Source organism: Aspergillus chevalieri, chromosome 5 (assembly GCF_016861735.1).
Source record: "Aspergillus chevalieri M1 DNA, chromosome 5, nearly complete sequence".
NCBI classification, from domain to species: Eukaryota; Fungi; Ascomycota; class Eurotiomycetes; order Eurotiales; family Aspergillaceae; genus Aspergillus; species Aspergillus chevalieri.
This window is the reverse complement of record NC_057366.1, coordinates 439,713-454,093: the sequence shown is the minus strand read 5'-3', so window position 1 is coordinate 454,093 and position 14,381 is coordinate 439,713. Positions and strand designations below refer to the sequence as shown.

The 14,381-nt window shown below is 50.2% G+C and overlaps 3 protein-coding genes across 3 annotated transcripts; 2 read left to right on the top strand and 1 right to left on the bottom strand.

The window, feature by feature from the left end:
- Nucleotides 1-5: 5 nt before the first annotated feature.
- GPI13 (mannose-ethanolamine phosphotransferase GPI13) lies at nucleotides 6-3,302 on the top strand (the record flags this gene model as incomplete). The annotated part of the gene is made up of 2 exons (XM_043279846.1): nucleotides 6-277; nucleotides 347-3,302. The coding sequence occupies 2 exons, from the start codon at nucleotides 6-8 to the stop codon at nucleotides 3,300-3,302; spliced, it is 3,228 nt and encodes a 1,075-aa protein (XP_043137485.1).
- A 2,931-nt stretch (nucleotides 3,303-6,233) lies between these two features.
- On the top strand, nucleotides 6,234-7,285 carry ACHE_50160A (uncharacterized protein; the record flags this gene model as incomplete). Its single annotated transcript, XM_043279845.1, has 3 exons — nucleotides 6,234-6,528; nucleotides 6,597-7,084; nucleotides 7,136-7,285. 3 exons carry the CDS (start codon nucleotides 6,234-6,236, stop codon nucleotides 7,283-7,285), a joined length of 933 nt encoding a protein of 310 aa, XP_043137484.1.
- A 1,743-nt stretch (nucleotides 7,286-9,028) lies between these two features.
- TSC2 (putative GTPase activating protein (Tsc2)) lies at nucleotides 9,029-13,672 on the bottom strand (the record flags this gene model as incomplete). The annotated part of the gene is made up of 1 exon (XM_043279844.1): nucleotides 9,029-13,672. One exon carries the CDS (start codon nucleotides 13,670-13,672, stop codon nucleotides 9,029-9,031), a length of 4,644 nt encoding a protein of 1,547 aa, XP_043137483.1.
- Nucleotides 13,673-14,381: the final 709 nt, after the last annotated feature.

The following is a 14,381-nucleotide window of genomic DNA, read 5'->3' as shown; positions in this document are numbered from 1 at the left end:
CGGCAATGGCTTCGCCAACGCTCGAGGGGTCGGTAAATGCCAGCGCCAACCTCGATAGCTCCAAGCGTCCGGCCTCGTCTTCCTCCCGACCCTCGTCTTCGTCGCGCTCTTCCGATCTTGGGGAGCGGCGGCCGCACGCAAAGCTGCAGATTCCTGCTGGTTTACAAGCGCGAATGGGCAAAAAGACGAATACTGTACAGGAATTGAGGACGCAGGCTATGGAGGGGGAGTTCAAAACCAAGCATCTTGGGTTGTTGGGGGTGTTGGTGTGGATACTGTGAGTGCCATGTGTCATCTCGGCCGCTTTGCGCGCATGGAGAAAAGGTCTGACTGTTCGTGTATGAAGGTTGCTGCATGTTGCTGGTATCTTCTTCTTTACAAAAGGCTTCCTCTTGACTCGAATGGTTTTGGACAACAAATCGTCTTGCGAAGTACTCCCGTTTGACGACTCGTCGCATGCGCCGTCGTGGACTGGTGGGAATAGTGATAAGGGTTGCTGGCACCAGAAATCGTTCGACAAGGCTATTGTGATTATCATTGATGCGTTGCGCTATGATTTCACCGTCCCGTTTGCGCCAAGTGTGGAAAACGAACAAGCTCATCTGTTCCACAATAATATCCCCGTTCTCTACGAGACTGCGGTCAACCAACCGGAGAAAGCGTTCTTGCTTCCTTTCATCGCGGATCCACCGACCACGACGCTCCAGCGATTGAAGGGTCTGACCACCGGAACTCTGCCGACCTTTGTCGACGCAGGGTCCAACTTTGCGGGAACGGCAATTGACGAGGATAATCTGGTTGCTCAGTTGCGCACGGCAGGCAAGAACTTGGTCCAGCTTGGTGATGACACTTGGCATTCTCTGTTTCCCGACTACTTTGACGCCAACCTGACGCGACCTTTCGATTCGTTCAATGTGTGGGATCTGTATACTGTTGACAATGGAGTTACCGCCAATTTGTTCCCGCTTCTGCACCCGGACAACGCTACTCGATGGGACGTGATCTTCGGTCACTATCTTGGTGTCGACCATGCTGGTCACCGATATGGACCTGACCACGCAGCAATGGGCGAGAAACTCCGGGAAATGGACCAAGTCATTCGGAACCTTATTGAGAAGGTTGACGACGACACACTACTAGTCGTTATGGGAGACCACGGAATGGATTCAAAGGGCGACCATGGTGGTGAATCAAACGATGAAGTCGATGCAGCTTTGTGGATGTACTCGAAGAAGGGTATGTTTGGCCGCACCAGCACTGAGACTGCTCTTCCGCCCAAGTTCTCTCGGGAGCGATTTGTTCCTCAGATCGACCTCGTGCCGACCTTGTCCTTGCTTCTCGGCATGCCAATTCCGTTCAACAACCTTGGATCTCCGATTGAGGAAGCTTTTGCGGGAACGTACGGCAATGATGTGAAGAACTTGGTTGCGGTTAACCGCTTGACGTCTGCGCAGATCAAGAGATATCAGCATGAATACGCAGCAGCTCGAGGTGAAGACCACAGCCTTTCTTTGGGATCCCTGGAGTTCTGGCGCGCGGCGGAGCAGACGTTTGGAAAGGCCAAGTCGAACACGATACTCCGTTCCGCGTATGATTCGTACAGGCAGTACCAGCGGGGTACGCTGGAAATCTGCCGCGGATTGTGGGCGAACTTTGACGTGCCAAGTATGATACAGGGGGTTCTGATCTTATTCTCAGGTTTGGCGTTGTTGGTATTCTATGCCAGAGGTCTCAAACTGAATAGAACGGAGCTTACCAGTTCATTGCTTACGCTCGCCGGCGCCGGTGCCGGCTTGGGTGGTGCAGTTGGAGGAGCCATTGGTGTCCTTGGAGTTGTCGACATGCCGATCATCGAGTCATCCGCTCTGTTTGCTGCTTTCAGTAGTATCGTTGGTGCCGCATGGTCGATCTTTGGATCTCAGTTGTCGCTTCCTTTGCCAAACTCCTTGTGGGGATGGTTGTCGCTCATCTTTACCGTGTCCCAGTCAATTGGGTTTGCTTCAAACTCGTATACGATCTGGGAGGATGAGATTTTGTTGTTCTTCCTATCCACTTTTGGTGTCGTTGCGGGCGTGTCTTCGATGCGGCAAAAGGCGACTCAGGATAGGGTTCTCGGGCTTTACCACTCAGTTCTGTTTGTGCTCTTGGGAAGACTGGCATCGTTCTCGCGTCTCTGCCGTGAGGAACAGATGCCATTCTGCCGGTCCACATACTATGCGTCAGCTACGTCGTCGACATCCGCACCGTGGCAGCTTGCAATCCCGTTCCTCGTGACGCTCATAATTCCCGCCGTCATTAAGGCATACTACGCTGGCTCGAAATCCTACGAAGGCACATCATCGCTATGGATTGGTTTCGCGTTCCGTCTCGGACTCCTCATCACATCTGTATTCTGGATTCTCGAAGGCGCAGACGACGGCGGCTGGTTCAACGTGAGCAAAGAAACCCTCAAGTCCAGCCGCATGTTCCTGGCCCAGTTCGTCTTCGCCATCGCCTTCGGAGCCGGCACAACGGCCTATATCTACTCTAAGCCCTGCGTCAGCATCAGCGTCAGCAAAGGCAGCCCCGATCCCGAAAAGCCCGCCACGCCGTCCGGCCAGCAACCTGGCCGCACGACAGTCACAATCCTCGGCTTCGGCAACGTCTACGGGACCCGCTTTTTCTTCCTAGTGGTCAACTTCGGTCTCGCCGTCATCCTCATGCAGAAGCCAATGGGCCAAGGCGCCATCGCCCTGCTTCTCTGGCAAATCCTCTCCCTCCTCGAAATCCTCGACACAAACGCCCTTGCCACGACCAACGTCTCCATCGGTCCGATTGTCTTAGGCCTGCTAGGCTCCTATTACTACTTCAAAACCGGCCACCAAGCCGTCCTCTCCACCATCCAATGGGAAACAGCCTTCATCCCCCTCTCAACAGTCAAATACCCCTGGTCGCCCCTCCTCGTCATCCTAAACACATTCGGCCCCCAAATCCTCTCTGCAATCGCTGTTCCCCTCACAGTCCTCTGGAAACGCCCTCTGCAGGTGCAGGAACCCGGTAAATCCGATAATCCCTCCCTCCGCATCCTCTCAGACGTCATCCAAGCCGTCACAACGCATATCTTGTATCTGGGGACTATTAATCTGGCAACGACGATGTGGGCTGGTCATCTTAGGAGACATCTTATGCTGTATCGGATTTTTAGTCCCAGGTTTATGATGGGCGCCGCGGTGTTGGGAGTTGTGGATGTGGTGCTTTTGGGGGTGGGCGTTTTGGGAGTGAGATGGTGTGGGTTGAGTGTGGGGGAGGTTTTTGGGTGGTAGACTACTACCTCCTATCGAGGCATTTTCAGCCATCCAGCGCTGTCTGGAAGGAAGAAGAGCCGGGCACTGAAGTTCTTGGGGCCGTATTGTTGCTGGCCTGCGGGACTTGCTCCCTCACTGCGCAGATGCAGATGCGGTTGAGCAAGCGTTGTATATTGATCGAAAGAGAGAAACAGACAGCCATCTACCAAGGCAGAAAATGTTTCTCGAGTTGATGCGATGCGATGCGATGCGATGTTGTTTGTACTGCTTTACACTTGTCCCACTATACCTTGACCTAAATGTAATTATACAGCAAAGAAAACAAAAACCCAGAACCAGGAATGGAAAAAGGTGAAAATATTCAATCGGCTTTTCGATAGTCACTTGTAGGAGGGTACCGATGGAAAGATGAAGGCCAACACTTCCTTTCCAACTTGTTCAATTGCTAGATTCGCCCCCTAGGATCACTCCGGAAAAACAAGAGGGTGCTCCTACAAGCTGCTCACCCCAATAAGAGAACGAGATACCACTTAGGGCTAACTATGGTCTCCAAATCTTAGTTTGCTTTCAATGACGTCGTTTATTGGATGCCTGAGGACCCAAGCCGTCTTTGTCTGCTGCATGCACTTCTTTGAACTTTTTATTCCCTCGATCACCTCGTTTTCTTCCATTCTTTCTTCAAACTCACCCCTTTCCTCCACAGCTGTTAGCAGACACAACTACAAAGGCCAAAATATCATCATGGACGACACCCTTCCTTCGAGTCTTGATGATGACATCCCGGACAGTCCCCAGATATATCGATTCTACCCCAACGGGCTAGCAAATGGACGTCGCGACATTTGAGTGCCAGCAAAACTAAAATCATCAATAATATGACCGCAGATAAGATCTTGGGGTACGAGTATACTCGCTGCAGATGGCGATGAAGATCTGTACAAGCTTCCTTGAACCCTGACTGTGGCTGATGTGGATACTGACTATGTAGTCTTAAGCATTCGCAAAACTAGCTGAGCATTTCTGCCAGCCCAGTCGAGAACACATTGAATGCGGCTGTCCTTTTTCCTGAATGATGACTCCGGTCTTGATTTCCACCATATTTTCAGGTCTCTTTCGTATATGGCAATGTCTGAGGAACCCGGTGACGCGGCCACTGCCGGTATCACATTTTTCTTTTCGCTCATGTGGCAAGGCTTGGTAGTGACAGACGCACTCATGAAGTTGTAAGTCATCTTGCTTCCGGTATCCTATCCTCTTTGGCGATGCTTGGAACGCATAGATTCTGCAGTACGTTCATGGTGGCCAGGTTCCAACGAATATCTCAGCCCTGGCCTCCCATGAGAGCTCAGGATGGCACTCTGCCCAGGCAATGAGGTCTTTCCTCATAGGGAGTCCATGCGATATAATTCCTCTTGGTCATTGAAGGATAAAAGTAACGGTGGATCAAGGAGAGAACATCAATCATAGCAGCAATGGCAGGTGTCTCAGGGGTCAGTTAATAGTTAATGGGCGAATTACCTCGAAATGGGTCTGCATTAAGACCTTTGTCCAAGTACTTAATTGATTACTGTTTATTTCCACGTTAGTGGATGGGTAGATAACAACTTCTTAAAAGGAAGAGGAATACTTTTTCCAAAAAATAAAATAAAAAAACCAATGCGATGGCAGGGCGATACTGGCAAATGTAAAGCCTCTGAGAAACCACTTAAAATCAAAAGTTTTGCGAGAACCACGATCTCCCGCGCTCGATCAGCCGATTCGCAAACAATGCACCCAAATACTACATTCGGAGCGGCAAAGCACTCGCCTGACGACGCTCTTCAGCACCCTATTCGTCTACCAGGGCCAGGAAATCGGCATGGTCAACGTGCCTGACGCACGGAACATCTCCGACTACCAAGACCTCAACTGCATCGCCTACTATAACAATGCAACGCTGAACGGAATCAGCTCCAGCGAGGTTCTCGCGAACTTTGTTCTGACGCCGTGAGACAACGCACGCACGCCCCTCAACTGGGATGGGCAGTGGAAACGGGTGAAGTCTTGCTTATAGACAGGCTGGCTTATGATAACTCAACAATGCCTCCATCCTTCATCCCCAAAAGAGAGGAGACCGATATCTAAGCGCCTTCACGTCGTTGTTAACATAGAACGGTTACCCGTTATTAATGGCTTATCAGTCTTATTACCCAGCGGCAACAAGTCTTAGCCGTCTATGATTCGCCGGCAATACTGTTTGGCGAGGAATACCCCTGGACGTTCTTATTGGTGGAGATCATCCCGCATAAGCTAGTCTTATATAGACCTCGTTTAGTCCGGAATAATCGACATTTCCCCTTTGAGCCTTTTGATCCGAGACCCCCGCTTCAGCCTACACGTATAAAGAAAGGGTCTGTCGCCCACATAAGGGAAAGAAGTTCTTATTCCTTATTTCCGAGACTGTGCACTCTTTTCCAATGACATTGAGGATATCACTTGCAGTATCATTTTGATGCATTACCTGTGTCCGCCCCTCTGGTTGAGGTTACTGGTAATCTTGCCCGGGAAGTGGTCAGCAAGGCTCGGCCCTCAGCGAGCCGTACCCGATGTAAATAAGTTAGCAATCAATTCATCCTCTCACGTTCAAGAAGTGGGGCATGCCAGCCAAACTGGCTTGCTTTTCAGCGAGCTTTCTCAGCCAGACCAACCTCAGCGATCCTTCGACAAATCCAAGTCCGCCTCTCCACATCGGAAAATTGCATATTGTTGTAGGTATAATCGTCTACTCGCTTCTGCCTGCGTACATAAGCTTTTTTACCTTTCACCCTTGCCCGTCATTAAACATCCCTCAAGCTGTCTGTTTTTCCTTGTACAGTACGTCGCTGAATGAATTGAGTCTCCAGATTGACTGTTTCTAAGCGACATATCAACTCCCGTGCCTTTCGTCATTTCACCCTTACTCAGTCTGCCATGTACAGCACCGAGATTGTCAGAACACCTCACGACGATGGGAGTGGACAAAATGATTATATCTTAGAGAACGAGAAAAAACGACTCCGTCAGCATCTGGGGCTCAGCCCAGAGCCCGGTGGTCCATCTGATCCGCCCAAATTCCAACCCTTGTTCTTCATTGAGATGGCACCTAATTCTCCCAGGGGAGCCAAATGCAAGCTTTCCATATGCGGCAATAACATATGGCCCAGAGAATTACGTCTCGCATTAAATCCTGCAATGGGTTTCGGCCAACGGTACAGATCATCAGCCGGTGAGTCACAAATGACCAACGCCGCTTATTTCGTTTTTCAAAACGTGACAATAATGCCTCACGTTTAGACTTTTACCATATACAGTGTTTTGAGAAAATAGCCGATTTTTCCCAGGCAGATTTCCTTGATCGAATTCAACCGTTGACCCGGCACAACTGGAAGCTGAGAGGTCTCAAAGCGGGCAGTATTTTGGATGGCAATTACCTCGTGCCTGGCGGAGTAGAGCGGCTAGTCGCGGAATGGAAAGTAACCCTCGGGAGATGGATAGACAAACGCGACGGGGTATACGATGAATCAAAAGATCGTTTGAGCACAGACTTTGATGCGTTATTGCGTAAGGCGGGGTCTGCAGGATACCAGAACCAGGAGATGCCACAATGCATGGAATGGTTCGAGTACAACATTCTTTCATCTCACCTCGCACCTTATGAGAGCGATGGGCCTGGAGATTCAGAAGAGTGGAATTTATTTGCGGCCTACCTTGACAAGACACCAGAGGCACTTGGAAAACCACACACATTAAGCACTATGCTCCAGCACTGGGAAAATGACTTGGTGAGTCAAACACAAGGCCCATTTATAAATAGACACTGATCACAATTAAAGGCCCTTGCTGGGAAAAAGGAACTGGAACTAGACGAGGCCCAGCGTAAGGCCAGACATCAGCTCGGTGACAAAGCAGTCAGAGCCCTTAAGCGTCTGTCCATCATCCCAATGCCTGACACTAGTTTCACGCATGGTGCATTTCTGGGATAAAGAGGGTGCTGCAACAGAGATCGAGATTAAGATATATACTGATCTAAACGGAGCTGGAGGATTGCCGGAAGAAAAAAACTACTTGGATCGTATATTGACTGTCTCCTGAAGAAGAAATTCCGGGCCCTTATCACGCGTATATGTAGCGGTAGACGTTCGGAAGCACTGGTGCTAAAGAAGGACATGAAGCATGCAATAACCTCATCAAGGAAATATCAATCACAACCAAATATCTGAAGCAGGGTACGACGGACTTCGAGCAAAATACCAGAATAAGCCCCTTGTTCAATTTCTTCCAGCAGTTGGCGACGTGCATCTCAACGAAGGAGGCGACACTGCCCGGGTGCCAACCGCCAGCACAATCAAAACGGGGAAGTCGAATGACAGAAGATTTCGATTCGGAGAACGAGGACAAGCCCGAGCAATGCTCGGAGGAGTGTCTTGACCAGCTGGTTCGAATGTCGTTGGCGTCGCCAGTGTCAATCATCAATTAGAACTGGCGCATGAAGGAGTTAGGGTTCTCTTCCGTTCCTTATCAGATACCGGGCTGATTCATTCAAAGTCGTGTCACCAAGCAGACATGCAAGGTCTGGATGAGGGGAAAGCAGCCGGTCAAGACCGCCGATGACGGGGGCATCACACTGCAGACACAATCACTGAAAACGGTGTCCAATGCATACCAAGATTCCGGTCTCGCCATTGGAGGTAAGTACCTCCTCGTAACTGTATGCAATGGTCGATGCACTGGATTCTCACCTACCTAGGCGAAACGCCGGAATGCAGGTGGTAAGAAGGTCGGTACGGGCCAGGCCGAAGCATGGGTTGCCAGGATTCGAGCCCAGCAGTTTGGGGAACTGCTGGGCTAGACAATAACATCCACTGAAGCCTGAGCCCCGAAGCTGACGCCACCCGTACCATCTGGGACGCAAGCGAAAGGCAGGACCAGGAATCCTGGCCCCTGCCTATTCAGGGAGTTAAACGTCCGCGTCGTGACGACAACGTTCACGGCCGAATACCTTGCCGCCATCAATGGCCATGTGATGCTCGGCCAGAGCATCATCGTCTTCCGCTCTGCGCCCCTCAACCTCAATATCCACGACGGTTGAGCGCAGGCAATCAGAGCCATAATTGCGATACTCGAACGTCTCGGCTTGGGGCGCTCAGGCAATTGTCTGATAAAGCAAACACTTGATCACGATTTGCCTGACGTCAGCATGCCTGGGGTTTGACCAATTTGGACGGGGTTAAGATAGGCCGAGTGTTTCAAGATGTAAAGAGTAGATACCCAAAGTCAGTATTAGCGTCGAATTTCGGTAGTACCATTCACAGAGCGATCATGTGGATTTCGATTAAAGCGTTTGAAGGCTTGCAGAAGAATGCTAATCATGAGCACAGTGAGCAGTAGAAGCGTAGGGAAGTAAAGTCCTTGAATTTCGGTAGATATAATATAGATACATTAGTAGAATAACTAGGATAGAAACGTAACGAAGCAAAACTTTTTGGAACCCAGGGGTATTTGACATGTTGGTACACACAGACAGGTGCAAGTAAAGTAAGATCAAGCAAGAAATAAGGTAATAGGAAGATAGTGATGTACATTATTGGGTTCAAGTTCAATCAATCATCAAGTCGGTCGGGTCAGTCAGTCATAATAAAATAAAGAACTTTTGGTCGCTGCGTTAGTTTAAACGAAAGACACGCTATACACAAAAATTGAAGAAAATAGAGGGAGAAAGATAAAGATCATCGACTCCATCTGGAGAAGTCCAGGTTCTGGAGAGTACCGCCCTCCGCAGCTGCGTTCCACTCGCTGCCAAAGTCCGTCTTGATAGAGGTTCCTCTTGCCGGTAACTCCTCAGACAGAATCGTAGCTTTCGTGTTCCGTCGACTAGCAGAGGCTGCCGGGTAGGTTCCCTCCGCATCGGTGGACTGGGATTGCATTCCCAGTGCCCTTTCACGGAGTCTCTTAATCTCGCGTAGCCGATTCCGCCACGAGGAAATATATTCGCCGCCCTGGCTGTTCCAGACAAGAGAGAAGACGGAGGCGTTCAGGGCGAGGATGCGGACGAAGGCGGCAAGGTTCTTGCCCGAAACGACCTTAGGTGTTCCAGCGCAGGAGATTTCGGGGATGCCGGGTTTGCTGATTACCCTGACTTGATAGCAAAGGCGTTCAAGGTCGGACTCCTCTTGTGGAGATGTTTGGTCGCTGGCAACACGGGAAACGGGGCTAATGACGATGTTGATAAAGTTGAACTGGGAGGGGATTGTGTCAAAGCTGAAGGAGTCGTCGGAGCGGTTGAAGACAATGTTAACGTAGTCATTTCCAATGTGTCGCTTCTTGTTGATGCAGTTGGGGTCGCCGTCGAAGTCGGTTGGCATCATTGTCGCGACATGGTAGACAATTTCCGTCACCCGGTCGCGCCAGGCGTATGTGGATTTGCCATCTACGTCCGGGTAGAGACCTTGTGTATTGAATTGCGCGCTTTGGAGGAGGACTTTGGTTCCGAGGCCCGATAGGAAATAATCGTAGTCAGCGCTACCACCTGTGTTGGAGAGGATTTCCGCTTCTGTTCTTTGCCCTTGGTCGATGTATAGTACACCAATTTTGTGGCCGTCAACGATGTCGTTACGGTCAAACATGCCGAGTGCACGACGCGTGATATCGTCGTCTGGGAGAGGAATCGGCTGCATCACTGTAGGTGTGGGGAATGCTGTCGTCGTGAACTGGAGCAGAATGTGACTAGGGAGAATGGCCGTCCGCATGTCGTCTGGTTGTAGATGAGCATCATGCGTCGGGGTAACCTGGTGTGGAAGAACGGGTGCCGTTCGCTGCTGGTACATTGCATAGGTTGTACCCGAAGCCTGCCGTTTCGTAATCTGCGACAGTCCAGACACCACGGCCGTTTCAACTGTGATGATACTCATTCCAACGACCCAAGATTTCTTGATCACAGATCCGTGTTCAGAGGACGGAGGGAATTCCGCGTAAGGTATAGTATCTCCAAGATCGGAAAAAGAAGATCTCTGCATCAAATCGATGAACACCTGGCTTGCCTCCTCGACTGTCTCCTTCTCTGTTTCGTCCTTGAATATGAGTCTGCTTGTGATCCAGTTGACGTGCTTAGCCCGATCCATCAGCTTCAATGATAGGAACCAGAACACCATGCAATGGTGCGTGAGGGTGTAAATGTATGTTGACATCGCATCCTGCACGTTTGACTCCGCTTCCCCAACCTTCCCAGGAGTTTGGGTCCGTGCGGTAGGCGAATCTGAGGCTCTCAATCGCTGCTCCCTGGATGTTTGCAGGAATCGAATACAGATGCCAAAAACAGTTCGGATCTCCTCTTCCCGCAGATTGATGTAGACTTCGGGTAATCTTGCAAGCAACGACAGGAACTCCAGGATATGAACGGCAAGATTTGACATTGTGATGACCTTGGCCATCTTGTCAAGAATGCCGTTGAGAGACTTTGTTACCGACAGCGGGATCTCGAAGCAACAAATTGAGAGTGCGTGGATACATCCACGCGAAGTGCCTCCCCAGGAGCCGATGATACCAAGCATAAACGAACGAACAAGTTCATCTTGCTCACTCTTGGCAAAGTGCTCATGGTAACTGACAAGCGTAGTGAGGCATTCGAATATACACGCAGCAACGTCGGTCTTTTTGACCCCAGTAGAGCCCGGAGGTTCATGGAATGTTTCGTTCTTAACTTGATCGCACATCACGCTGCGGAGTAGTTTGATCTGCGGAACGGCATTCTTGAAAAGATCCCTGTTGCTGAGCTGGTGTCCCAAATGAGCGAGGACATAGCTATAGACATTCCAATCCGTCTCGCGCTGGAGAAGGGAAATGACAGTTTCCAGCCACATGTTGGCCTTGATCGAAATTTTCTGCGCCATTTCCGCTTCCGCCTGTGCCACTTCCTGAGCATACGCATAGACAAAAGGACTTGAAGCTTGTGGAGGTTCTTCAGGGAGCACTTGAGGTGAAGCGTACGTCCAAACTGGAGGTGTGAGCTTTGATGCTCGGACATGGGTGCTTACACCACGTCCCGTAGACTTGGAGGGCGTGTTCAAAGTAGGTTCCTTGAACGAATGCTTGCGAACAAGGGCCGGATCTTCTACACCAGGCATTCCTGGAGACCCTGCCAAAGGCTGCTGCAACATGGGACCTGACTCGGCTGTCCGGCCCAATACGTTCACCAAAAAGTCATTCTCAGACACTGATATGACTGTGATGGAACCGGCAGAATCGCAGCGAAGTCTGAAAAGCAACTTCAGCACAGTGAGGCGAGCATCAGACGGGCGCTCTGGCGATTGTGCAATCTCTAAAAGAGCCTCGAAGACTGATACCGCTTTTTGTGCTGACAAATTCAGTGAGCGAAGAAACATTTTGACTAGACCAACGGAGCAGACGTTTCCCAACGAGGGTTCCATCGCATTGGCAGAGGAGGGATTCTGCAGAGAACTCGGACTCGATACTTCACTGTCGTGAGGTTCGTCTTTGACGATGTCATTTTTCATGGGCGAGCTGACGGTGTCAACCATCTTCTTGAATGTGTCGTCATCGGTAGCAGAAGTGGAAACATCAACAACGAAGGAAACCAGCGATTCCAAGAGCAAAACATCAGTTTCGTCGGAGAAGTCTTCAAGCATGAGATCGAGAAGCCCCTGCTCTTGAAAAAATTGAAGAGACTCATAGCTCTGGAAGGCCTCTTTCAACGTATCTAGAGCTAAGATGCGAACGTCGGATGGTTTGTTGTGCGATCGAATGAAAGAATTGATCAGTTTCTGACAGTGCTTGACGCAGTCATCGTTCTCCGGGAAGCAAAGTCGTTCTGTCCTGATCGCATCGAGAATCAAGTCTGCCTGGGACGGCTCGATATGCTCGGAGACAATCATTAGGAATCGACCAGCATCCATTTTTTGCTGTTGGTCTAAGCGATCCCAAAGAGTTTCGATCAACGACGCGATTTGGATGACGTTCGCCTGGATGTTGGACCTCGTCTCATCTGGAGTGGCGCCCTTTTCGACAGCCTCTTCCGGTTCCTCAATAGCCCTACGCGAGCACAATTCAAGGATATTGACAAAGCCTGACCAGCTATGTTCCAAAGCCACCTGAGCATACTCCCCATCTAAGATGTTCAGAGACAACTCTAGGATATCGGCTTCAAGACGACCATCATCTTTGTTAATGACAACATGCAGTGAATCTATCAACGGCTCGAATTCAAGCTGCGGTATTCCATCCTGACCATGGGCACGGATAAGGTCAGCCAATACATATATCGTTCCACGAAGGACATTGAGGTTTCGACTCTGCTCTTCAGACGATCCCAACAAGAACGAATAGAGAGCATTGACCATTTCCATTTGCCGGCGCGACTTTGCCAAGTTCCGGACTGCTCTTGAGGTGGGACCGGATAACGATTTGACAGACGCATGGATACTGCAGAGAACTTCTAGCATAGGGACGAAACTTCCGTCTGGCACATCAGAATAAAGGATGATGGAATCGAAAACGGCGAGAGAGTTTTTGATATCAGCAGCGACACTGGTCTTCTTGCAAATAGTAAAAATCTGCGAAAGAAAATCTTCAAGCTCATCAATGCTCGGAGGTTTCCGCTGGAGTGTGATTAAGTCCACGGCAAATTGTAGCAGATCATCCAGGTCCGCATCGTCATAACCAAGTCCGTTTACCTTCGCCACTTTTGCCTTCCTTGCTTTCAATCGTGCGGATGAGATCAATTCGTAGAGCGGCACTATGCAAGATGAAATCATCGGGAGGATTGACGAAGTGCTGAAATCCAGTTTCCGGCCATGGTCTGAAAGAGAAATCAACGCGCGGACACGGGAAGGTATGACGTCGGGTTCAGATGCCAGAGATATAGACTCGAAGACGGAGCGTCTCGCTGTCGGAGGCAAGTCCTGACGCGCTGCAATGGCTTCGATCAACCGGGAACCACTCTTTCTAGCCTCCGAAGAACCTTCATGATGAAGAAGGTGAGAACCAGCCTCCCACAATGCAACCGCCTGTTCCGAAGTAAACCGTTGAAGCGCCCTTGCAACCAGCTCCGCCTCGTCAATGGCATGCCCCAGGTTCTGGCTCTGGCCTAGAGCCCTAAGCGACGTCTCAAAATCGGGACCACTCGGAGTGTCCGAGGAACTAGACACGACACTTCCTCGATGCATTGAGTCGAATCCGAAGACAGAACGGGTGAGTTTTCGGCCATCCGCTGCGGGCGACAACGAATCGCTGTAGCTCTCGGGGGAAACGGGCGATAGCGATTTAGGACGAACGACGCCTAGTGTTTTGAAAACGTCTGTGAGACTTGCTGTGGGTGATTTAAAAGGAGATGGCGATCGAGCATCCTCAGAAGACATGCGTCCTACTGGACGTGGAGTATCTACAGGCGGGTTTAGAGCGACGGGTCGAGTATCTGCAAGGCGGACTGATAGTTAGCAGGGAGGGCACACGTAATCGCGATAGGAGTGCATATAGAATGCAAATAATAGTACAAAGCTAGGCAATACTGGGTGTGAGTACCATTGGTAGTGGAGGTTATGAGGCGCTATTCACAGCATCCGCAGTGCTGGAGATCATTCGAAAATGACAGGCGGGACAGCTGGAACATCGGATGTCTCGACGACACCCCGGAACTGGCGGTACTGAGAGAATCCGCGAAAAAAAAAAAAACGGCGTCAATTAAGGTCGTAGGAAAGTTTTTTAGCACCGTGAAGGAATCGTGCTCTGGAGTACAAATATTCTCGAGGTCGCGACTTTCTCTTGACCAGCATCATGATGACTTGGCGGAGAACCGGCGGAATCGTTCTTCCGGGGATGTAGATCACCTGACGGCAGAATCACCCCGCCGCATACAAAACGGGCTCACCGCCTGGAGTCAAAGCAACCCGCCAAACAAACTGCCAGACCGGGAAGAAAGTGAGCTCACTTTTTTGCAGGGACATTGCTTTGCTCAAAACTTTGCCAACTGGAAAGATTTGACAGTCTTGCTGGAGGCTGGACATTTTTTCGATATTTTCTTGACTATTTAATTTCTCTTACTATACAATTTCCTCTTTTTTTTTTCGT